Source organism: Staurois parvus, unplaced genomic scaffold (assembly GCF_062004578.1).
Source record: "Staurois parvus isolate SC_StPar_1 unplaced genomic scaffold, SC_StPar_1.0 ptg001345l, whole genome shotgun sequence".
Taxonomy (NCBI): Eukaryota; Metazoa; Chordata; class Amphibia; order Anura; family Ranidae; genus Staurois; species Staurois parvus.
The window spans coordinates 225963-253426 of NW_028319141.1; the positions used below are offsets into that span (position 1 = coordinate 225963).

General features: G+C 45.7%; 1 protein-coding gene across 1 annotated transcript in view; it reads right to left on the reverse strand.

The window, feature by feature from the left end:
- The window catches only part of LOC149436761 (uncharacterized), a 283632-nt gene that overhangs the window by 161406 nt on the left and 94762 nt on the right, over positions 1-27464 (reverse strand). Inside the window, 1 exon segment of the mRNA XM_089661484.1 lies at positions 18663-19594. Coding sequence (XP_089517610.1) covers positions 18663-19594 — 932 coding nt within the window.

A 27464-nucleotide genomic window follows, 5' to 3' on the forward strand; every position in this document is an offset into this window, starting at 1 on the left:
GTTAGTTGAGGTGTTTGTAGTCATAGAGGTGTTGGGTCATGATGGAATGATGTTGTGTCAGGTGAATGGTAGGCTCTGACCTGGTTTTATCTGCCAGCTCTGTGTTGATTCGCTGAGTTTTCTATTGTTTGTTATGTCCATCCTTGGAATTAGGGAGGACAGTATGATGTTGGAGTGAGGACATTTTTGTTGTGCGGTCTCTGTTAGTTGTAATAGTTTATTCTCAGAGGATTCCTTTTGTCCCTGGAGGATGTTTGGATCGGTGTGTATGATGATATGTTTGGGGTTGGTGAAATACGGATCATTGATGACTCCTATCACTTGTTCAGTTGTTGGACTTGAATTTTGTTGTCTCTTGTTCCTGGGAAGAGCCGTTTGGTGTTTAGATATTTCCCATTGGAGTCTATTAATAACAAAAAGAATCCGGAGTTTGTTGGCTGTTCTTGTGGTTTGATGATTGTTTGTTTGTAGGGATGGGCTTCATGTTCCAGTCAAACCTAAGTTTGGCTTGAACATGGGCCGTTCATGTGTTCAGTGAACACACGAATGGTACAGGTGTTCAGTGGGCTGTTAGTCAGCTGTGTCCCACAATGCACTGCGCCCGAACACTGCATTGTTATTGGTCAAATCAATGCACCTGACCACAGGTTAGGTGCAATGCTTTGACCATTCACAGCATTTGATGATGTTACAAGGGGGCGGGGTGATCCCCCACTCCCTTGTGACATCAGGACAGTATATAAGAACTGTCATCATGGACGCAGCTGTCAGACAGCCGGGAGCCAGCTTCACAGGTGGAGAATTTTTTCCCCCTTTTTTGGGTAGCGGTGGTGGAGGGCACCTTGGATTGACCTTGGATCTACTTCAGGGGACATTTTTGAAAATTTTTATTTTTAATAAAGGACTTGTCAAAGACTGTCTTCTGTCATTTATTAACTACACCTTTTTTTGTGACTGGGTAGCAGTACCATATACCGCCTATTCATTCACATAGGCAGGGGGGCCGGGATCTGGGGGCCCCTTGTTAAAGGGGGCTTCTAGATTCTGATAAGCCCCCCAGGCTTCAGATCCCCACAACCACAGAACAGGTTGTGGGGAAGAGGTCCATGTCCCCATCAATATCAGCTCCCAGCCCAAAGCACCCCCCCATGTTGAGGGCATATGGCATGGTATGGTTCAGGAGGGGGGCGCTTGTTCGTCCCCCCCTTATTGACTTGCCGGGTTGCATGCTCTAATAAGGGTCTCATATGGATTTTGGGGGGACCCCCATGCCATTTAAAAAAAAATTGACATGGAGGGTCCCCCTCAAAATCCATACCAGACCCAAAGGGCTTTGTATAGATGGGAGGGTGGACACCAAGCTGTTTTTTTTTTTTTTTTAATTGTTGGGCAATGCTGACAATTCTTTTCACATTCTTCTGTCGGCAGGGAACTCCACTGACACCAGGAACATGAATGAATGTCTCACTACTAATACCGCGTGACTTCATCATATAACTCATGCCGGATGTTAGTAACTGAGCGGTATCTTCATACTCAGATGCGGTAAGAGACACCTCTCAGTTATTCATGTTCGACGTTCATGGTAGAACATTCTGTAGGTTCGGATGTTTGACTGCGACCTGAACAGGGGGGTGTTCAGCCATCACTATTTGTGGTCTCAGGATTAGTAGAGTTGTCTTGGCTATTGCTGGTCTTTGTCTCGTTACATTTCGGAAGCTGATTGGTCTCACCGGTCTGTTGTTCCTTGATGGGTACTTTGTATAAATCATCCTCTTTGATTCTCTTTCCTGATTTTTTGAGCTCCATTTGTATCATTTGGTGTCACCGCCCTACTTAAAATCACTAACGACCTGCTAACCGCCAAAGCTAATGGTCACTACTCAGTCCCTCTGCTCCTCGACCTCTCCGCAGCCTTTGGCACAGTCGACCACCCCCTCCTCCTTGCTAAACTGCACTCCTTTGGCATCAGGGACTCTGCACTCTCCTGGTTCTCCTCCTACCTTTCCCAACGTTCTTTCAGCTTTACCTATAATGCTGCCACCTCCCCCTCTCTGTTGGAGTCCCCCAAGGCTTTGTCCTCGGACCCCTCCTCTTCTCCATCTACACCTCCTCCCTTGGCAAGCTGATACACTCCCATGGCTTCAACTATAACCTCTATGCCGACGACACACAAATTTACCTCTCCACCCCCTCACTCTCCGCCCGCATCGCCCACCTCCTGAACGACATATCAGACTGGATGTTGCTCCATTTCCTCAAGTTAAACCTGTCCAAAACCGAGCTCCTAGTTTTCCCCCCAGCCCGTGCCCCCCCTCCATCCTCTCCATCGCGACTAGCAACGCCACCATCAATCTCACCTGTGACGGAGGAAAGGCAAGACAGAACACACAGAGTGGATGACAGACGCACAAAGCTTTATTGAGACAAACAGATGGCAGTCCTTCAATACGGGAGGGTGGCAGAGAGGGTGGATTTGCCACTAAATGGTAACGAGGGGGCCCCACCCACTTATAGTCCGCTAGGAGAGCCAAGGAGGTGTCCCTGTAACAGGGGTAGTCCGACACAGGAGAGGGGTGCGAGGAGTCACCACCGCAACAGTTCAGGTAACACAGTGGGGAAGCAGGTACTCATGGATCCAACAGGGTGCCTGGTCTCCCAGGGGAGAAGCAGAATGCAGGTACCTGTGGAGTCCGGATCAGGCGGGTGGCCTCTGGCTTTGGCAGACGGGCTGTGGTAGTCTCTCCCCCTTCTGTGGGGTCTCTGGCAAAAAGCAGGCAGGCTGGGATAGTCTCTCCCACTTCTGTGGGGTCTCTCGCAATCGCAGGCAAGCTTTCTCTGGTTGTCTCTTTCCTCCTGTGGGGTCTCCGTGAGGCTGGGGAGTAGACTTGCAGAGTCTAGTCCCAAAAGTCTCGCCGAAGCTTGAGATCCTTTGCAGACTACACACTGGAACACTAGACCCCAGGGAGAATCAGGCTGGTGACAGGGACATCCTGGGGGGCAGGGATGATGCCTGCATAGATGAAAAGCAAGTTGGGAGGTGTGCAGAGAGCTCCCAGCCAGCTGGCCGGGAGGGAGGGGGACCAGAGTAATTTGATTGGCAAGTTCCAATACCGTGACACCACCCCACACGCCAAAGTCCTGGGTATCACCCTGGACTCAAACCTTTCCTTCCAACTTCATGTCCAATCACTATCAAAGTCATGCAGGCTCCCCCTCCGCAACATCTCCAAGATACGCACGTTTCTCACCCCAGACACTACTAAACAACTCATGCACTCCCTCATCTCACGCCTGGACTACTGCAACTCTCTTCTCACTGGTCTACCCAAACAAATGCTATCCCCACTCCAGTCTATCCTGAACTCAGCGGCTAGATTCATCTACCTCACCAACTGCTCCACATCTGCCTCCCCCCTCTGCCAATCCCTTCACTGGCTCCCAATTGCCCAACGCATTAAATTCAAACTACTAACTCTGACATACAAAACCATTCACAATGCTGCCCAAAACGACATAACTGACCTGATACCCAAATACCACCCAACCCGTGCCCTTCGCTCCTCACAGGACCTCCTACTCTCTAGCTCCCTTGTCTCCTCCTACCACGCCCGACTGCAGGACTTCTCCAGGACTTCCCCATCCTCTGGAACTCCCTACCCCAATCCATCAGACTGTCACCTACTCTCCTCACCTTCAGGCGCACCCTGAAAACCCATCTCTTCAGGGAAGCCTACCCCAACCTCACCTAACAACCGATCTCCTCCACTCCTCCTACCGCTCCATCCCCCACAGCCACTTCCTCCTGTACCACTATCCCCTCCCTCCTAGATTGTAAGCTTGAAAGAGCCGGGCCCTCGAACCCCTCGTGTATTGTACTGTATTGTTTCATGTTCTGTCCCCCTTGCTACTGTACAGTGCTGAGCAAACCCTTTGGCGCTATATAAACATTGTATAATAATAATAATAATTATCTCTTCCCTCAGTTGAGTGTTTTCATGTAATTGTTACATTTTAGACTGAATTTCTAGGATAGATCTGTAGGGGGTTTTTAGTGTTTTTAGCTCTTCTCTCAGCTTCTCAGTTACATTTTTGTCACCTGTCTTTGAAGTTTTTCTTTTAATTGAACAAAGTCTCTCCCTAGCTGAGATTAAGATTGCAATTTTTGGATCCTTAGATGCACTTTCTGAACGAACCTGCAAATTGAATCCAAGCATTCTGGTTATCAACTCATACTCCCACCAGGCATGGATTGAGCAGGTGAACCCCATAATAATACATGAAAACCTAACTTCTCCTAGGAGACTTATGGCTCTCTGGCAGAACTGTCTGGATACTCCGGTACTCACTCCCCATACTTCATTTGTCATAGCTTTTTATAGGTTTACCTTTTTTAGGCCCCTAAAAATGGATCCAGCCAATTGTACCCTACTAAATGGTGACTACATTGGAGGCCGATACTTGGTGTATGATCCTGTAGACACAGGCCTACTTGAACGGAGTCAGCTCTCTATGTATGTACTGGAGAGAGTTACTTGCCATGTACAGGTGAATTGTTCTACGTTGCTTCTTATTTCTCTTTTCATTTGTTTATAGAAGGTAACAGTGACACCAGAGACAAAGCAAGTTATTGTTCTGTATGATCTGTAACATTGCCACAACTGCTTGTACATGAGAATGTATGACTGCATTGTCTGGGCTGAATGTTGGATATACTGTGTGAACACTGTCTGAAATACAATTTAGTTATATATATATATATATATATTGTGAGAACTAGCATCAAGCACAGCCACTCGCTTTCTCGCTTTCTTATTTTTAAGGGCTGTTATTGCCCAATTTTTTTAAAAAGAAAGTTCCATACAATATAGGTTTCCCACACAGGTGTATCCACCATCAGTGCAGCAGAAACAAAGATGTAGCCTCCTGGCTCTCTTTAACAGCAAAATTGCTCAGGCTTTATGCCTCGGTCCTCCTGACCATTCACATACAAAATGCTGTACTGTGGTTAGTGCCCCTTCACAGCATTCCTGCTTCTCCAGCCCACAGGCTTGGGCCCTGCCTGCTCTGTCAGACTATACAGTGCCACCATGCACACTTTTGGCTGCTTCTTTGCACCCACATGGACTCCTTGGAAGGGTGGAGCCCAGAACCCTGGTCCTGACTCTAGAAGAGACCCACACACACCTGACCAGTCAGTCTCCTGGCCTTTTCCAAAACCTGGTCCCAGGATTGGATATTTCCTCCCACCCAGATCACTGTGAAATCTCCAGGCTCCAGGTCCCAAACAGAGTTTTGCAAAGAACCGAGGAAATTGAAAACACAGTTCCCTCCAACTTAAACAAGTACCCTGGAGCCCCTCAACCTGCCTTGCTGAGAATCCTGGGAGAAATATCCTTTTTACATAGTGACAAATCACCACACTGTCACTATCTATCTATCTATCTATCTATCTATCTATCTATCTATCTATCTATCTATCATCTATCTATCTATCTATCTATCTATCTATCATGATGTACATATGCTTTCTATGTCAAACACCTGTATCCAGATCTAGGCCTCCAGGTCATTTCATGTGGCCCTTGTCTCTTCCCCCACCTTGTCTCAGCAGTCGGCAGCGGAGAAGAGAAGTCCTCTGCCAAATCCTGCACCACTACAGGACACCCTCATCTCTGCCTCCCACGGTCTTAGCAATCGTCAGACTCCGGTAATTGACTCCACTCCTCCTCTGGTCCTCCTCCAGACCCTACACTTTCTGCTTTCCAGCTCTGCCCCCAAAGGAGGTGCACGGTGATGTTAGAGAGGGTGTGGGGTTCTTGACATCAGATGTAATGGGAGGTTGAGGTGCTCTGGACATCTAGTATTACAGTTACAACTGGAGCTTTGAATATATATATATATTTAATAATGGTCATTAAAAATAAAAACCAACTTTAGCCCTTTATATAGAATTCTGATTTTTATTTTTTTTGTACAGGTGGATTGATGAGCCACATTTTCGGTCATGCTGGTCTTCGTGAATACAACTCGGTCACATGGGAAACCAAACATCTGGGTGTCTTAATTGACTGAAAGTTTTTATTGCAGTTCACTGGAGGATTCACACAGGACACAAGTCATATCAGTGTTCTAAATGTCATAAGTGCTTTGTGTCCTCTTCAACACTGATCCAACCTCAGAGGACAACATGAGAAAAGTAATTTCAGTGTTCTGGATGTGACAATTGCTTTACAGTAAAGTCCAACCCATGTATACATAAGAGGAGTCATTTCAAGTGATTTCTTGTTTGGAACGTGACAAAGATTTTACAATGGAGGCAAAACATATCACACACCAGAAGGTTCACACTGGAGGGAAGCCATATCAGTGTTCTGAATGTGACAAAGCTTTTACATGGAAGCCACAGCTTATCAGACACCAGAGGATTCACACTGGAGAGATGCCATATCAGTGTTCTGAATGTGACAAAGCTTTTACATGGAAGTCACATCTTATCATACACAAGAGGATTCACACTGGAGAGAAGTCATATCAGTGTTCTGAGTGTGACAAAGTGTTTACACAGACGTCACATCTTATCAGACACAAGAGGATTCACACTGGAGAGAAGCCATATCAGTGTTCTGAGTGTGACAAAGCTTTTACAAGGAGGTCACATCTTATCACACACCAGAGGATTCACACTGGAGAGAAGCCATATCAATGTTCTGAATGTGACAAAACTTTTACAAGGAAGTCACATCTTATCATACACCAGAAGGTTCACACTGGAGAGAAGCCATATCAGTGTTCTGAATGTGACAAAGTGTTTACACAGAAGTCAAATCTTATCAGACACCAGAAGGTTCACACTGGAGAGAAGTCATATCAGTGTTCTGAATGTGACAAAGCTTTTACACAGAAGTCAGATCTTATTAGACACCAGAGGATTCACACTGGAGAGAAGTCATATCAGTGTTCTGAATGTGACAAAGCTTTTACACATAAGTCAGATCTTATCAGACACCAGAGGGTTCACACTGGACAGAAGCCATATCAATGTTCAGAATGTGACAAAGCTTTTACACAGAAGTCAGATCTTATAACACACCAGAGGGTTCACACTGGAGAGAAACCATACCAAAGCTAAGAATATGACAAAGCTTTTACAGGTAATTCCAGGCTAATCTGTCACCAGAGGATTCACAAGCTTGAGCTGCATAAAGGAAACTCCAGAAGAAGGGGCAATATTAAAGAATTTGCAGCTGTCCCTTTAGGTTCACAGGCCCAATGTCTTCCCACAAACTAGGGAAGACATGAAAAGACAAAATGCTACTTAAAAATAAATCTGTGAACAAACAGGAATGTAGTGATCGGATGCATTGGGTTTAGTGCTTATGTTGATCAGAAACACTCCTAGAAGGCCTGTGAATATTTTACCTTTGGACATTTGTTCCCATGTGTTTTCTTCATTGCCAGAATCTGACCAACCAATACATGACCAACAATGCCTCAGTACCAGAGTCTAGGATGGGTCCAATGGCTTCTTGCCAAGCCTCTGAAACCTCATTAGGAGAGTCCATTCCAGGTTCTTTTGAGAACTGATACACCATAAGCTAGGCTGAGGGCTCCGCTCCAGCTAAGCCCACCTTGTCCACACCTCCCATTACATGTACCACCTCCTCTCCCATGATCAATGCCTCCTTTCCATGTTCCATCTCCTCTCATGGATGACAGCTTTGCAGGCAGGTCTGTAGCTGAGATACCAGCCAGATAGAGGTCTCTGTTTGGTTAGAGAGTAACTTCTTAAGCTGGTGTAGGCCTTCCAACATGGAGTTAATGCTGTTTTAGGGGACATATTCAACAGTACCACCTAATCCCAGCTGACCACTTGTGTTTCATCTGGTTTTCTCAAAAGGGATTCTATCAGGTGAAGATTGGATGTCCTTGTTATCTTTTTTTTTTTTCTGTCCAGCTATTGCTCATCTCCATAAACTATTCACACGGTACAACTGCAAGAGATCTGAACTTACAAAGTGCTAAGTGTGCGGTCATATTCCTACCACTTCTTCTGGGAGACTGAAATTCCTCTTATTGGGGTTCACCTTAATGACTCTGAATGAACGGGTTAAGACATCGGCGCCACAGTGTAACAATGGGCAAAATCAATAATTACATAAATGGTGCAATCTGTAATTAGCATAAACATTTTTGTTTTTCCGAGTCTCCCCTTGTAACTTTTTTATTACCTGTTGACCCTCCCAGTAGATCTGTTTTTTTCTGCTTCTTGTAGAAGGCCAAGCTATTTGGCAAAAATGAAAGTTGGATGGTTGGGAAACTCCATATAACACTGCTGGGGGTGCTTACAACTGTCAACTTCCATTCATATGGGGGGTTGAACCTTATAGAAATCCTGTTGCTGTAACTGCTGTAGAAGCGTTAGCTGGAGTTGGACTTTACTTGTTGTGTGTCTTCCTTATAATCTATCTAAGACTTCCCTGTATAGGGTGACAACGCTGCTGTGTAATGTTCCTGCAGACTGATCAGGGTTGTCACCCTGTTACAGAAGGTGGGAAATAACAGATCTACAGACAGGACCAACAGCTGATACAACTATGTTGCAGAAGGAACTCTGGGAATGCTAATGACAGATTGCATTACACATTCAGTTAGCAGACTTCCTGCTGTTGGTCTTCTGTTTGAATTGTGTTCTGATATTTACTGTCCTGCTGTAAAAGGTGTAAATGATTGCCCACATGTTTCCTGTAGTAGCAGGGACTACAACCTCGTATCAGGAATAATAGTATGGGTACTTACCCAAGGGGGGGTCAACTTTTTGGATTTGGAAGAAACATTTCACATTTCTTTCCATTAATGACACCGACAAGGGGAGTCTCACTTCACTAACAATAGGAGAGCCAATCACAGGACAGTAACATTTCATGGTTTCTCAAAGTAATTGCAGAATGTTTAATCCCCATTGGTCCAATGGATTCCTAGTCCTTCCAGATAACATTTACTTCTTGTGTGGAAGGAGCACCCTAAAATGTCTTCCCTTCAATTCCACCTATAGCTGTACTTGAGGTTATGTTGCCCCTCCCCCCATATCTGTAAGGGAAAGCCTCAATTTCTCCCAATACTCCCCTGGCCTTCCAGTGAGAAGAACCATTTTCTATGGATTGGAGCTGCTTTATGCAGTGAGCCCTTCATAGACGGGATGGGGAATCTAAGATAAGTAAGATGAACCGGTGTACTGGAGTCATGGATCAGATAACCAATGACACCATTGATGTTATAGCAGAGCTGACAGCAGAAGTGGCTCCACCACCTAAGGTGGTGTCACAGAACTGCATGGCAGCTGACTATCTCTTGGAAGACCAAGGTGGAGTCTACAAATGATGTCAGATAGAGAGTGTTGTACATTTATATTAGATCATGAGGATCTCAGAAGGGGATATCTACACAAGGTAAAGGAGTTCCAACAGGAACCTGGGTGGGAGGAGGTGGGATCCAATGTTTTGGGTGGGTTTAGTTGGAACCTGGTTGAGTAATATGGTGGGTTTGCTTCTTAAGCCATTAGTTGCTACCATAGTTTTGGTTTTGAAATGTTATATATTGCTGTATTTTCCTTTACTGCCAGAGTTTATTTTGCTTTTTTTTTTAAGTTAAATTCACATTTTAGGCCATATGATTAGTTAAAACTCCAAACATTTCTTTTATTTTCTGAAATCAGAGACTGGAGAATATAATGGCGGTAGTTGCCATTTTTCATGTCACAGAATATTAGTACAGCTGTTTATCAAATACATATTTTCTGTAAAAAACACTAAAGATAATGTTAGTTCACAAAGAACACAATATATGACCCAATTTGTTTGGTGAAATATAAAATATGGGGTTGGCATCAAGTATATAGATACCAAACATGTCAAACTTTACAAATTGTGCGTACTTGTGAAATGGTGACAAACTTCAGAACCAAAAATTTTTCAAAGGTGACGCTTTAAGAGCCTTTATAGGTTATCAGTTCAGATAGTTATCCGTGAATGTTGGCCTCAGAATGATTGTTCTCACTCTCACTTGTGCAATGATATGTACAATGTGTCGTGTGATTTGTTTTGTGGGTTTTTATTTTTATAGTGTTACTTTAATTTTTGTTCAGCTCTTTTTTCAGTCTCTTTAAAGAGACATCAGAACATTACTAGAACCCTAATGTCACCTCTGTACCCCAAGAAAGATGTTCAAGCACAGATCATGCCTAATCAGCTCCTTCCCAAACCATAGTGACTGGAGAATGACAGCGCTGAACCCAGAAATGACATAATCTCCCACCTCCCACATTCATTCACTGAAGGGGAGATCAGAGATCAGATGTTTGCTGATCTCCTTCTGCCCTCACCACTGACACCCACCATGCCTGTCTTGGGCTTGCAGGAGGGACAGCTGAGCCCGGTATACATGGTGGGGGGAGGACCTTAAGTGCGGCTGAATCACTTCCACCAGAAAGCTGACAGATGGCCTAACAAATGTAGACAACCCCCGGGTGCTGTAGCTATAAGGCCGTGCTGCTGCTTATGTAAACCTTACATTGGCCGGAGTGAAAGGGTTCCACTAATGTACATCTGCTAAATCCGTATCTGAGTAGACCATAGAAGCAGCATTAGAAAGAAATGTGAGCATGGCTTCAGTCAGGCGATGGTCCTGGTGGTCCTGGTCTTGTTCTCCTTCAGGTCCTCTCACCTTGTAGATGGTGACATGGACTTGTGTGGGAATGAGCAGGAGGGGCTCGGGGTTCTCTTGTACCCAATCAGCTTGTTATGGATAAAAGATGAAAGTGTCTTCTGGGAATTTACAGGGATTTGGATGTTTACAGGGTCACATAAGTGGGCGGGGCTGGTATTAATGAGGGGTGTGGCTTGTGTTAATGAGTTTCTTAGCATAGATGATATAAATGGTATAAATAGATCCTTGAAATGTAAACAATCTATCTCTTTCCTTCTGTTGTTAAAGTGTCACATATATATGATTAATAAAGTTGAATTATAATTTCATCACACAATACCGTGGTCTGGGTTCTTCTACAACACATCCCCCCAAATATGTCCTCTTCCAGTTATAGGGGTCTGGTGGAATGGGACACCAGCTGATGGTATCTCTTAGGCCCCTTGTACATGGGGGGTCCAGCCCCTGTGGGTGCAATGCTGGCATTATAATACACCTGGTAGGCACAGGTACAGCGTCCAGCCCCGCTGCCTGCAGCCTGTCAAAGTCTACACTACAGCTGGACGGGGCTCAATGCTGCACCACATTTACCTCGTGTTTAGGGCGCTCCATGTTCAGGAGAAATGACCGCCATCCTGATCAGACAAAGCATAAAGAAGATGTACGCGGTGCAGTCTGCTTCTTCTATTGTAGGGGGCACCCAACCAGGGGGACATCCCAGCCTGGAGAGGAAGTCGGGGGACACTTGGTTTCTCTGTGGTTTCCCGGTTCCTGGAGACTGTGTGGAATGAAGGGGTCCATGGAGTCCTGGAGACATTTTTAATTTTTTTGTTTACATGTTTTAAAGACCATTTATACCTTAAAATTACTTAAAACCCCCAAATATTATATATATTTCTTCACAACAGCAGACACACTAGAGGATAAATTGTTAGTAGTTCTGATGTTTTATGAGTTTTATTATTTTACACAATATTAGTGCAATGATTTATGAAAGGTACAATTTCAGTTAAAAATACAGTAAAGTTAATTTCTGGGACATAAATGTAATTTATTATCTAAGGTTTCAGTAAAATATAAAAGATACATTTCCCCGCACTGAATATAATGGGATCCCACATAACAGTCGCTGTTCATATTCAGAATTCCTTTCTTACAATGGGATCTTGTGTCCGGATAAAATCTTTTATAGATCCCTTGTGACATTGTGTTCTCATTGTAAAATCCTAGATTTGTAAATCTGTCGCTGATATTTATAATGGTTTTGTCCAGAAAAAGAATGGAGTGATGTGGATAGATGGAAACATATGTATAGATGAAAGATTGGTCTGTTGACTCCCCAGAGCTCCTTTCCATGAGAGATGTTTGTTTCCCCCCCAGAGCTGAACAATGGTACGTTCCTGAATGGCCAGGCTGCTGGTTTGTTGAATCCAGAGTCTACATACAAGATGCCTCCACAGTGTACATTGATGGGGCTGGGAAGGCTGGTACATGTTGTTCATTTGCTCCGGGTGCAGGAGATAGGACAGAATCCCATTGTTGCCGGGTGTCCTCGCTTTCCTCAATTCTGTACTCACTTCATTTACAAAAGCAAACTATGTGAGTGGAGAAGGTGATTGTATCCGGCTGGAGCTCAGACCTGACAGGGACTCGGGATTTTGGGCCTCTTACGTCTAAGACAAATATAGTCTGAGTTGGAGAGAAGATAAAATATCATTTCTTCTCAGAGACATTCTGAGGGGTTTCCACAATTTGTAATTGCTGACAATTCTTTTGTGGACATTCAGCTGTCAGTGGGGAAACCTGCCGACAGATGAGGAGTCATCGGTTAGGGGTGTGAGTGCCTGATTTCCAGCCAATCATTAACAACCAGATATATTTCACACAGAATTCAGATCAGTCTATCAATTGTCAACAGATGAGAATTCTAGAGAATTCAGAGAAAGCTCCACCCTCTTTCCTTCTCCACCAATCATGAATCGCCAGTTACCCAGTCACCGTGGGCATGATTTCCTTGACATCCATCATTGGTGTCAGTGAGATAAAAAAAAAGCCCCATCGTTGGTGTCAATGAGATAAAAAAAGCCCCATTGTTGGTGTGAGATAAAATAAGCCCCATTGTTGGTGTCAGTGAGATAAAATAAGCTCCATTGTTGGTGTCAATGAGATAAAAAAAGCCCCATTGTTGGTGTCAGTGAGATAAAATATGCCCCATTGTTGGTGTCAGTGAGATAAAATAAGCCCCATCATTGGTGTCAGTGAGATAAAATAAGCCCCATCATTGGTGTCAGTGAGATAAAATAAGCCCCATCATTGGTGTCAGTGAGATAAAATAAGCTCCATCATTGGTGTCAGTGAGATAAAATAAGCTCCATTGTTGGTGTCAATGAGATAAAAAAAAAGCCCCATTGTTGGTGTCAGTGAGATAAAATATGCCCCATTGTTGGTGTCAGTGAGATAAAATAAGCCCCATCATTGGTGTCAGTGAGATAAAATAAGCCCCATCATTGGTGTCAGTGAGATAAATAAGCTCCATTGTTGGTGTCAATGAGATAAAATAAGCCCCATCATTGGTGTCAGTGAGATAAAATAAGCCCCATCATTGGTGTCAGTGAGATAAAATAAGCTCCATCATTGGTGTCAGTGAGATAAAATAAGCTCCATTGTTGGTGTCAATGAGATAAAAAAAAGCCCCATTGTTGGTGTCGGTGAGATAAAATATGCCCCATTGTTGGTGTCAGTGAGATAAAATAAGCCCCATCATTGGTGTCAGTGAGATAAAATAAGCCCCATCATTGGTGTCAGTGAGATAAAATAAGCTCCATTGTTGGTGTCAATGAGATAAAATAAGCTTCATTGTCGGTGTCAATGAGATAAAAAATGCCCCATTGTTGGTGTCAGTGAGTTAAAATAAGCCCCATCATTGGTGTCAGTGAGATAAAATAAGCCCCATTGTTGGTGTCAGTGAGATAAAATAAGCTTCATTGTTGGTGTCAATGAGATAAAAAATGCCCCATTGTTGGTTTCAGTGAGTTAAAATAAGCCCCATCATTGATGTCAGTGAGATAAAATATGCCCCATTGTTGGTGTCAGTGAGATAAAATAAGCTCCATTGTTGGTGTCAATGAGATAAAATAAGCTCCATTGTTGGTGTCTATGAGATAAAATAAGCTTCATTGTCGGTGTCAATGAGATAAAAAATGCCCCATTGTTGGTTTCAGTGAGTTAAAATAAGCCCCATCATTGGTGTCAGTGAGATAAAATAAGCTTCATTGTTGGTATCAGTGAGATAAAATAAGCCCCATTGTTGGTGTCAGTGAGATAAAATAAGCCCCATTGTTGGTGTCAGTGGGAATAAAGTGTACCCCCAGCCAGCATTGGTGGTCAGTGGTGGTACTTACCTGATCCCACCCTCCCACTACCTCTCTGCTGATGTCACAATTATACTTTCACTACAGGAAATGAGATGCCGGCTCCCAGCAGTCGGGTATAATTGCAGTGCCTGGTGATGGAACCCAGAGAGTGTTCCGGAGTCATCACCTCACTGCCACTCTGAAGTGTCCTGGAACCTGCCAGACAAGATCATTGGAGAACACTTGGAAACAACAACAAGGTTCAAACTATGAGACATTTCTTGGAGCTGCAGTTCCTCTGAGCTCCACCACATGGTGAGCGCCCTTCTACCCAGACAGGAAGTGATGTCAGGTACAGATGGAAAGTGATGTCAGGTACAGACAGGAAGTGATGTCAGGTACAGATGGAAAGTGATGTCAGGTACAGACAGGAAATAATGTCTGGTAGAGGCAGGAAGTGGTGTCAGGTACAGATGGGAAGTGATGTCAGGTACAAATGGGAAGTGATGTCAGGTACAGACAGAAAGTGATGCCAGGTACAGATGGGAAGTGATGTTAGGTACAGACAGGAAGTGATGTCAGGTACATACAGTAAGTCAGGTACAGATGGGAAGTGATGTCAAGTACAAGTGGGAAGTGATGCCAGGTACAGATGGGAAGTGATGTCAGGTACAGACAGGAAGTGATGTCAGGTACAGATGGGAAGTGATATCAGGTATAGACAGGAAGTGATGTCAGGTACAAATGGGAAGTGATGTCAGGTACATACAGGAAGTCAGGTACAGATGGGAAGTGATGTCAGGTACAGACAGAAAGTAATGCCGGGTACAGATGGGAAGTGATGTCAGGTACAGACAGGAAGTGATGTCAGGTACAGACGGGAAGTGATGTCAGGTACAGACGGGAAGTGATGCCAGGTACAGATGGGAAGTGGTGTCAGGTACAGATGGGAAGTGATGTCAGGTACAGACAGGAAGTGATGTCAGGTATAGACAGGAAGTGATGTCAGGTATAGACAGGAAGTGATGTCAGGTACAGACAGGATGCTCTGGATGAGAGGTGAGTTGGAAGGAAGTGGAGAGGAGACATTGCTGTATCTCCCAGCAGACAGGAGATGTCAGTAATGAGGCTCCACCTGATGCTGGCTGCTGGGAAGGTATATAATCCCTCCGTAGTTTTCATCAGTGCCTCAGTGTTCTGCCTGTGAGCCGCTTCCCTGCTGGATCATGCGTCCTGTATCTTGTATACTTTCCCCTGATTCTGGTTTCCTGCACCCTGTTCCCCCATCTCTGCTCCCCTGATTCCCAGTCCCGGGTCTGCCCGGTGTATGTCAGCTTCCCTCCATTTGTACACAGTGTATTATAGTCAGGTTGTTGGGTTGGTTATTTGCTGTCACATTTATGTGTCACTTTTGCTTTGTTTATGGTCTGTGGGTGTCGGAGGGTGTCGTGTTCATTAGTAAACTCCACTTAAAGTGATTGTAAAGGCAACATTTTTTTTCTTTTAAAACAAACATGTCGTACTTACTGCTGTGTGTGATGGGTTTGTACAGAGCAGCCTGGATCCTCCTCTTCTCGGGTCCCCCACAGGTGCTCCTGGCCCCTCCCTCCTGTTGAGTGCCCCCACAACAAGCAGCTTGTTATGGGAGTGATTTAGTCCGGACTAAGTGTCTGATGATTATCTGTTCCTGTCCTAATTAATCATGCTAGCTCTTTAGTGCACATATGAAGAAAGCCACACTGACACACGTTTAGTCTGTGAAAACTTCTAGTTTATTGGAATGAAAAGGTGAGTTTATATATGCAAGATAATGCAAGGGTGGTGAGCAGTGTTACTGGGCTACGTATACGCTTCTAATTGGTCATGTCCATACAAGGCAAACTTCCTTCAGGGCTCGTGGTGATCTCCTCTTAGGGGTTATCTTGGAAAGAAAATATTTTTGTTCTTCCACAAAATCCTGACCATTGTACTATGCATGCTGGGCAGTATATGACATACTCCTGACCACTGCACAATATATACAGGGCAGTATATGACATGTTCCTGACCACTGCGCTCTTTACACAGGGCTGTATATGATATACTCCTGACCACTGCACTCTATACACAGGGCAGTTTATGACATGTTCCTGACCACTGCGCTCTGTACACAGGCCTAAGATATAATCCTGACCACTGCACACAGGGCTGTATATGATATATTCATGGCCACTGTGCTCTGTACACAGGGCTGTATATGATATACTCCTGACCACTGCACTCTGTACACAGGGCTGTATGTGATATACTCCTGACCACTGCACTCTGTACACAGGGCTGTATATGACATACTCCTGACCACTGCACTCTGTACACAGGCCTAAGATACAACACTGACCACTGCACTCTGTACACAGGGCTGTATATGATATACTCTTGACCACTGCACTCTGTACACAGGGCTGTATATGATATACTCCTGAACATTGCACTCTGTACACAGACCTAAGATATACTCCTGACCATTGCACTCTGTACAAAGGGCTGTACATGACAGGTTCCTGACCTCTACACTCTGCACACGGGCCTAAGATGTACTCCTGACCACTGCACTCTGTACACAGAGCTGTATATTATGTGCTCCTGACTACTGAACTCTGTATGATGGGCTGTACATGACATGTTCCTAACCACTGCACTTTTTTTTCTGAGCCATGTATGACATGTTCCTGACCGATGACCACTTCTAATGCTGGGCTGTATAAGACATGATCTTACCCACTGTGACATACATGACATACTACTTCTGACTACTTCACTCTGTATATGGACTGCATATCATATACTCCTGACCACTACACTCCTCGATGTAAATCACATACTCCTGACCACTACACTCTGTACTCTGGGATGGAAATCACATACTCCTGACCCCTACGTTCTGTACTCTGGGATGGAAATCATATACTCCTGACCCCTACGTTCTGTACTCTGGGATGTAAATCACATACTCCTGACCACTACACTCTGTACTCTGGGATGGAAATCACATACTCCTGACCACTACACTCTGTACTCTGGGATGTAAATCACATACTCCTGACCACTACACTCTGTACTCTGGGATGTAAATCACATACTCCTGACCACTACACTCTGTACTCTGGGATGTAAATCACATACTCCTGACCACTGCACTCTGTACTCTGGGATGGAAATCACATACTCCTGACCACTGCACGTTGTTTGCAGGGCTGTATGAAGTAGTCTCCTGACCCCTGCACTCTGGGCCATTATTCATGGTGAACCAGAAACTGGATGACCTGTAATGGCTTGTAATGTGTCTCCTGTGAGAAATGTTTGGCCCCCAAAGATCCCCATCATGGCCCCGACACACACAATTCTTTTCACTCAATAAATTCTTTATTATAGTTTTACTTCTAACAAGATTGTAATCATAGAATCAGGAAATAACAAAGGAAGGAATCTGATTGGTCAGGAAGATCCCTTGTCTGGAATGTGGGGGCGGAGTCATTATTATTGGTGTACAATACAATACACAACGTGTTCCATTATTATAACAAAGTATTGTAGAAAAGATCCCAACATGTGACATGGCTGAATGAATGCTGGTCATAGTAGTTCATCTATTCTCTAAGTGGGGTGGTAACTATTGGGCCAATCCCTTTTACAAACCACATATAATATCGCCCTTCAAAGTGAAAACAATTTGCACAAAATCAAAAAGTAGAAATATTTTCCGGTGGATCCCCTCTACCCAGACCCCATATGTAGACATAGAACAACAAGCTGTGTTCCCTCTCGTGCCGCACTCCTCCAACCACCCAAACCCACACAGAAGCCAAGGGAAATAATGAGAGGAAAGTTCCCCCCTAGTTTGGGGCGGAGTTCTCCTTCCCTCCTGTTGGGGGATGGGAGAAGGATGGACTGAAGACAGAGAGACGCTTCGGGGTCACCACTGTTCTGTAGAGCCTTGAAATGAAGGACATCAACTTCAGAAGTTCCTGTTGTCTGTGTAAAGTTCCCCGATAACGAGATCTGGGCTCTCCCGGCTTCTAGCTCTGTAACCCGCTATATCATTATCAGGAAACGCAACTCCGACACCCAAGAAGGGCTGAAGTTGTGTCCTTCATTTCCAGGATCTACTGACCACTCTGCACCCCGACATTTACTGCACTTCATCCATGTCTTTGGGGGCCTCTCATCTCCTTATCAACTGTTTCTTCCATGATGAAGATCAGCCATGGAGTATATCTGAGGTGTATATCAGGGTGTGCTTCTTCCCCACATGAGAGCTGGGATGTCCAGCAACATTCATCTAGAAGACATTTCCCACACTCAAGGCACTAATACACCTCCAGGGTTGTGTGGGACCCCTGATGTACAGGAAGACAGGACTTCAGTGAGGAACATTTCCCTCACTCAGGACAGAAAAGTGGCTTCTCCCCCATGTGAGATCTCAGATGTTTGGAAAGACTGGACTTCTGTGAAAAACATTTTCCGCACTCTTGACAGGAATACGGCTTCTCCCCCGTGTGAGATCTCTGATGTTTGGAAAGATGGGACTTTATTGAAAAACATTTCCCACACTCAGGACAGGAAAACGGCTTCTCCCCCGTGTGAAATCTCTGATGTGTGTACAGATAGTACTTCGTTGAAAAACATTTCCCACACTCAGGACAGGAATATGGCTTCTCCCCTGTATGAGATCTCTGATGTTTGTAAAGATCAGACTTCACTGAAAAACATTTCCCACACTCAGGACAGGAATACGGCTTCTCCCCCGTGTGAGATCTCTGATGTGTGTACAGATAGGACTTCACTGAAAAACATTTCCCACACTCAGTACAGGGATATGGCTTCTCCCCCGTGTGAGATCTCTGATGTTTATTAAGACTGGACTTAACTGAAAAACATTTCCCGCACTCAGAACAGAAATATGGCTTCTCACCCGTGTGAGATCTCTGATGTGTGCACAGATAGGACTTTCTTGAAAAACATTTCCCGCACTCAGGACAGGAATATGGCTTCTCCCCCGTGTGAGATCTCTGATGTTTGTAAAGACTGGACTTCTCTGAAAAACATTTCCCGCACTCAGGACAGGAATACGGCTTCTCCCCTGTGTGAGATCTCTGATGTTTGTAAAGACTGGACTTCTCTGAAAAACATTTCCCGCACTCAGGACAGGAATACGGCTTCTCCCCCGTGTGAGACCTCTGATGTATGATAAGTGTTGATTTTTCTACAAAACATTTCCTGCACTCAGGACAGGAATATGGCTTCTCCCCCGTGTGAGTTCTTTTATGCACATTAAGTTTGGATTTAGAACAGAACCCCTTCCCACACTCAGTACAGGAGAAGCTCTTCCCTGTAGGAAGGCTGGCCCGGTCCCGCACAGTCTGAGGGTCCTCAGGATACGAGGAATCCGATGGTCCATCTACACTGGGTGGTGCCGGATGGACATTGGAGGGAGCCGGGTTTTCTCCTGGACTATACTGTGTGATGTCCTCATCTTCTACTTTCCAGTCTGGAGACAAAGTGAGACAATCCTCGGAGGTTTTCCTCATCTCCCGGCCATGGACTAAAATACAAAGACAAAGAGGATTACTAGACAGGAGCTGATTGGTTCCCCCAAACCAGGACTCCGCCCACATCAGGCAGCTTGGTCTCTGAGGAGCTTACAATTCCCTCCTCAAGGGAACTAGGAAATGTCTCCTCTGATCTCCTACCAGGTCATTTCTTTATTCATGGACCTTAGTCAGAGAGTGAGGAAACAACCAGAACTGTCTTTTATAGGAGGGACAGTGATGAGGGGATTATAGGACGAGGGTCCCCACCCCCTCTATCACTCATCGCCATCTTCCCAACACAAGAAGTACTGCACTTCCTTATTTAGTCCATGATTTAGTCATGAAGAACAGCGGGGCTGAGCCCCACCAGAGGTCAGAGAGTGAGGATGGGGGGAGAACAACCAAGATGAAGACTGGACTGATCCTGAAGACCACCATCATTGGGGTATTGACTCCTCCCTCATTATCACTTTCTGTTTAAGGGTCCAAAGTTGGAGGATGTTATCACATTATTATCACCATGTAAAAGTCTGTGCTCCAATCACATCATCCGATATAAAATGTCCAGCTGGGAGGAAATGGGTGTAACAAAAGAGAATCCATATTATGTGTATATATAGCAGTGGGAGGAGGGGGAGAGCAGAAGTCAGGACTATGGAATGTACACCATAGAGTATATAGTGCAGGGGTCAGGAGTATTTAATGTACAACATAGAGTATATAGTGCAGGGGTCAGGAGTATGTAATGTACAACACAGAGTATATAGTGCAGGGGTCAGGAGGATGTAATGTACAACATAGAGTATATAGTGCAGGGGTCAGGAGTATGTAATGTACAACATAGAGTATATAGTGCAGGGGTCAGGAGTATGTAATGTACAACATAGAGTATATAGTGCAGGGGTCAGGAGTATGTAATGTACAACACAGAGAATATAGTGCAGGGGTCAGGAGTATGTAATGTACAACACAGAGAATATAGTGCAGGGGTCAGGAGTATGTAATGTACAACATAGAGTATATAGTGCAGGGGTCAGGAGTATGTAATGTACAACACAGAGTATATAGTGCAGGGGTCAGGAGTATGTAATGTACAACATAGAGTATATAGTGCAGGGGTCAGGAGGATGTAATGTACAACATACAGTGGATATAAAAAGTCTGCACACCCCTGTTAAAATGTCAGATTTCTGTAATGTAAAAAAATGAGACAAAGAAATAATTTCAGAAGATTTTCCACCTTTAATGTGACCTATAAACTGCACAACTCAGTTGAACAACAAACTGAAATCGTTTAGGTGGAGGGAAATAAAAATAAAAACTAAAATAATGTGGTTGCATAAGTGTACACACCCTTACACTAATCCTTTGTTGAAGACCCTTTTGATGTGATTCCAGCATTTTTTGGGGGGAGGAGTCTATCAGCACGGCACATCCTGACTTGGCAATATTTGCCCGCTCTTCCTTGTAAAAACACTCCAAAGCTGTCAGATTGCGCGTCATCTCCTGCGCACAGCCCTCTTCAGATCACCCCACAGATTGTCCATCGGATTCAGGTCTGGGCTCTGGCTGGGCCATTCCAAATCTTCCATCTTCTTCTGGTGAAGCCATTACTTTGTGGACTTGGATGGATGCTTTGGGTGGTTGTCATGCTGAAAAGTGAAGCTTCTCTTTCTTCAGCTTTCTAGCAGAAGCCGGAAGGTTTTGTGCCGATATTGACTGGTATTTGGAACTGTTCATAATTCCCTCTACATGGACTAAGGCCCCAGTTCCAGCTGAAGAAAAACAGCCCCAAAGCATGATGTGCCACCACCATGCTTCACAGTGGGTATGGTGTTCTTCTGGTGATGTGCAGTGTTGTTTTTGTGCCAAACATATCTTTTTGAATTATGGCCAAAAAGTCCAACCTTGGTTTCATCAGACCAGAACACATCTCCCCACATGCTTCTGGGAGACTTCAGATGTGTTTTTGCAGAATGTAGCCGAGCTTGGATGTTTTTCTTCCAAAGAAAGGGCTTCCATCTTCCACTCTACCCCATAGACCAGACATATGAAGAACACGGAGATTGTTGTCACATGGACCACACAGCCAGGACTTGTCAGATATTCCTGCAGCTCCTTTCATGTTGCTGTAGGCCTCTTGGCCGTCTCCCAGACCAGTTTTCTTCTCGTCTTTTCATCCATTTTGGAAGGACGTCCAGTTCTTGGTGATGTCACTGTTGGTGATGTCACTGTCGGTGATGTCACTGCTGCACCATATTTTCTCCACTTGATGATGACTGCCTTCACTGTGTTCTATGGTACAGTTGTGTTCAAAATAATATCAGTGTGTTGAAAAAAGTGAATAAAGCTGAAAATCCTTCCAATAGCTTTTATTTCCATCCACACAATCGCATTGGGAACACGACACATTCTATTCCAAATCACAACATGAAGAAAAATACATCAAATTTGTGTTGTTCCTCTAAAAAAATTGAAGAAAAGTGAATATTAGACGGTTCAAAAAAATCTCAGTGTTTGTATTCTTCTTTACAAACTCCAACATTCACTATATAAACTGAGAAATGTTTGAAGATTTTGCTTTCCTTTGAATGACTTCATGAATATTTGGTTGTAGTCGCACTGTTTCTGAGAACTGCTGTACATCTGTGTTGCATGGAGTCACCCAACTTCTGGCCCCTGTGATCAGGTATTCCAGCCCAGGATGATTGGACCACATTCCACAGTTCTTCTCTATTTCTTGGTTTGGCCTCAGAAACGGCATTTTTGATGTCACCCCACAAGTTTTCTATTGGATGAAGATCCGGGGATTGGGCTGGCCACTCCATAACGTCCATCTTGTTGGTCTGGAACCAAGATGTTGCACGTTTACTGGTGTGTTTGGGGTCGTTGTCTTGTTGGAACACCCATTTCAAGGGCATTTCCTCTTCAGCATAAGGCAGCATGACCTCTTCAAGTATTCTGATGGATTCAAACTGATCCATGATCCCTGGTATGCGATAAATAGGCCCAACACCGTAGTATGAGAAACATCCCCATATCATGATGCTTCCACCACCATGCTTCACTGTCTTCACAGTGTACTGTGGCTTGAATTCAGTATTTGGGGGTCGTCTGACAAACTGTCTCTGCCCACTAGACCCAAAAAGAACAATCTTACTTCCATCAGTCCACAAAATGTTGCGCCATTTCTCTTTAGGCCAGTCAATGTGCTCTTTGGCAGATTGTAACCTCTTCAGCACACGTCTTTTTTCCAACAGTGGGACTTTGCGGGGGCTTCTTGCAGATAGCTTGGCTTCACATCGGCGTCTTCTAATTGTAACAGTCCTCACAGGGAACGTCACACCTTCTTTCATCTGCCTAGAGCTGATTGTTGGCTGAGTCCGCCCCATTTTGGCTATTCTTCTATCCATTCCAATGGTAGTTTTTCGCTTTCTTCGACGTCTTTCAGGTTTTGGTTGCCATTTTAAAGCATTTGCCATCATTTTAGCTGAGCAGCCGATCCTTTTCTGCACTTCTTTATATGTTTTCCCCTCTCCAATCAACTTTTTAATCAAGGTACGCTGTTCTTCTGAACAATGTCTGGAACGACCCATTTTCCTCAGAATTTCAGAGAGAAATGCACTGTAACCAGCATGTACAACATTTGCTGCCTTCCTTCCTTAAGTAAGGGCAATAATTGCCACCTGTTTATCAAAGAATGAATGACCTCACTAATAGAACTCCACACTGCTATTATTGTGAACACGCCCCTTTCAATGAGTGATTCAATGACACAGAATCAGCAGCATACATGTCATGACTGTTGGGTCTGTAGGATTTCTATGACTCTACTACGCCTGCTAGGAAATTATTTGCCATGTAGAAGTATCATTTCCACCAAAAACAGTGATTGATCCGGTTAGTGATGTCTGACTGCTAGTATTTTGAACATAACTGTTTATCTAATGCCTTGGAAGTTCTTTTGTACCCTTCTCCTGACTGATACCGTTTAACAATGAGATCCCTCTGTCAAGATCCTACCTTTTCCCAGAGATTGTGCGGCTTCATGTGCTGGCGTCCATCTTGGGTTTTTGCAGAGCATGGTGGGAGTCTTTTATGCCTTCAGGTCTCTGAGGTCCATCCCCCAGAGGGGTGTGGCTGAGCACATATAAGCCTGTGATCCGCACATGCTCTTTGTACTTGTGTCTTGTGTCGTGTGTAGCTACAGCTCTGTTCATACTCTCGTGACTCTTCTGGAATCTGACTCGGCTTGTGACTAGACCATTCTCTGTGTTTTCCTTTGATCTGACCTTCTGTTGCTGAACCCGGCCCGTGACCTGTGATTCTCATCTACTATTCTGTACCGTTTTGTCCCTTTGTTGTCGACCCGGCCTGCCTGACTACGCTATTGTCATTCCTACCAGCTACATGCCATTGGCGGTGGCCATTACCGCAGCCGGGGTGTCTCGGGGGCCGCGACCTGGTTCCTGGCTGCATCAAGTCCATCCCCACCATCAGGGGCCCTGGTGAAGGGCAGCCTGGGACATAGACACCGCGCCCTGAGGGACTTCGGTCTGTTGGTGGTGGTTGTCGTCAGTCAGTGTGTTACCCTGCCACTAGGACTACCTGTCCGTTCCACAGCCCTGCCCTGACATTACACAAGTGCCATGAATCCTGACGGTGCAGGTACATCTTCGCTTCCAATGTTGGTCGCCAGACTGGATCAACAGGATCTTCTGTTGGCTCAGGTGTTGCAAACTCTGCTTGCACGCACCGCTCTCCTTACTCCTGGTGCTATTAGGCCGGTTGTCACTCCGGTGGTCGCTCCCGCTGCTGTTCCGCTTGTTGCGCCTACCGCCGTGGCTGCTGCGGCACCCACGGCGCCCAGAGGTATGACTGGTTCAGCCCCTCTTCCACAGCACTTTGGGGGTGAGCCGAGTCAGTGTCATGGGTTCCTCAACCAGGTGGGGATTTATTTTGAATTAATACCCCACGCTTTTCCGACTGAGAGGTCTAAGGTGGGTTTCCTAATATCGCTACTCTCAGACAAGGCCTTGGCCTGGGCAAATCCCTTATGGGAGAGGAATGATCCAGTGATTCACGAGTTTTCCGGTTTTTTCGATGCCTTCCGTAGGGTATTCGACGTACCGGCTCGCTCCGCCTCGGCTGCCAAGCTGCTCATGTCTATGCATTAGGGTTCACGGACCGTTGCCGAGTACGCCATAGAGTTTCGTACCCTGGCGGCAGAGGTGGGTTGGAACAATGAGGCTCTGGTGGCTGCGTTTTCTCAGGGTCTTTCTGATGCATTGAAGGACGAGATTGCAGCCAAGGAACTGCCTGTGGAGCTGGAAGCACTCATTTCCTTCCTGATCCTAATTGACACCAGGCTCAGGGAGAGGCCTTCACTCAAGGAACGTCTGCGGAGGCCTTCCAATCGACTGGCAGCTGTATTTTCTGTCCCACCCATTCCTCCCTCTCCTCCCACGCCTCCTGGGGATAGATTGTCTGGTGGCGAGCTGGGGTTTGCTCGCCTTTCTAAGGGAGAGCGGGCCGCTCAGCATCGGGAGGGTCGCTGCCTGTACTGTGGCCTTGGTGGGCACTTTTGGCAGTCCTGTCCGGTCCGTCCGGGAAACACTCACACCTGAGATCCTGTCGGGGACAGATCTTGAGTGGAGTCTCCTTGTCCCCGGCGTTCCACAAAGATAAACCACTGATCACCGTTGTCCTCTCTTGGGCGGAGGGCTCGGTGACGGCCCAGGCCTTGGTAGATTCTGGGGCCGGTGGGTTGTTTATGGACAGCTCGTTTGCTGCCCAGCACTCCATTCCCCTGCAGGCTCGAGTTACCCCATTGGTTCTCGAGGCGAAAGATGTCGAGGCGATAGATGGCACACCCCTGCAACCACCGCAGGTTACCCACGAGACTAGGCCAGTTGAAGTAGCTATTGGGGCTGTTCACAGGTTGTTGGCCTGTTTTCAGGTAATTTCTTCCCCGCACTATTCGGTGGTTTTTGGGTACCCCTGGCTCCAGAGGCACAATCCAACCTTTAATTGGCGAACGGCCGAGATTCTCTCGTGGTCTCCACAGTATGGGGCCGGGTGCATCCGTGGGCTGGTCAAGGTGTTGTGTGCCTCCTCGGACTCTGTGTTGCCCACCGACTATGGAGAGTACCTGGATGTGTTTGATAAGGTACGCGCTGGTGCCTTACCTCCTCATTGTCATTACGACTGCGCCATATCCTTGCAACTCGGTGCCACTCCTCCGTGTGGCAGGGTGTATCCTCTCTCAGTTGCGGAGAATAAGGCCATGGAGGAGTACGTTGCGGATGCGCTTTCCCGGGGGTACATTCGTAAGTCTACTTCCGCAGCAGGAGCGGGCTTTTTCTTTGTAAAGAAGAAAGGTGGTGAATTGAGGCCTTGCATCGATTATAGGGGTCTCAATCGAATCACCACTAAGAATGCCTACCCGATTCCCTTGATTACTGAGTTGTTCGACCGCCTTAAGGGAGCAACAGCCTTTACCAAACTCGACCTTAGGGCAGCGTACAACCTCGTACGGATCAAACAGGGGGATGAGTGGAAGACTAAGCGTTTAACACTAGAACCGGTGTAACGGAACCGGAACCCAGACCGCACTGAGTTTTTCCGTTATAGCACAACTTCCCCTGTCCGAACACCATCCACGGACCACGCCCTTGAAATCCCTCAGGAAAATAGACAGCACCCAGCTCTTAAAACAGAAAGCCAACTCTTTATTTTAACGCAAAACACAGAATATATACAGAGGGCGGGGAAACACAACCAGGGACAGGAAATACATCATCAGCCCGCCCTATCAGTGGGAAGGGCTACAGGGAACCACCCAAACCAACCCAAGACACAGAACAATGGGATGAAACACATGGCAAAGGATATTGACCAGCCCCCACACCAATACACAAACAGTACATCCCATAATAGTTGGCTGGACAGGAAGACACAGCACAATGGGGGGTTGCACATGGCAAACAGACAATGGACAGCCATGTGGCCTAGACAAAGGAACACACACTATACACAAGACTCAGACATTCACATACACACCCTGTAACCCTTAACAGGCACAGGGTGCCTTAAACATAATGCGAATTTGGGAAGATGATACAGAGGTCCCCCCACCCCCAAAAGTCACTCCCGTCACAACTGGTCACTATGAATACCTGGTGATGCCCTTCGGGTTGTGTAACGCGCCCGTGGTTTTTCAGGAATTCATAAATGATGTCCTTCGTGACTTGTTGCAGCAGTGCGTGGTAGTTTACTTGGATGACATCCTGGTTTACTCTGCCTCCATGGAGTCCCATCTCCAGGATGTCAAGCAGGTGCTGCAACGATTACGTGAGAATGAACTTTTTTGTAAACTCGAGAAGTGCGAATTCCATTGATCCCAAGTTTCCTTTTTGGGCTACATCATTTCTGCGGAGGGATTCTCCATGGACCCTCAGAAGGTTGCGGCGGTTCTGCAGTGGCCTCGTCCCAATGGTCTTCGGCCCATTCAGCGCTTTTTGGGTTTTGCCAACTACTATCGGAAGTTCATCAGGAACTTCTCCACGCTGGCAAAGCCTCTCTCAGACCTAACCAAGAAGGGCAGTAATCCTCACGAGTGGCCATCCGAGGCCATCGTAGCTTTCGAGGCTCTGAAATCCACCTTCGCTTCGGCTCCGATACTGTCTCATCCCAATCCTGGATTGCCCTTCATCCTCGAGGTTGATGCATCCGAGACGGGTGTAGGCGCTCTCCTGTCTCAACGTCAGTCGCCCGATGGACCCCTACTTCCCTGTGGGTTCTACTCCAGGAAGCTTTCCTCTGCAGAGTGCAACTA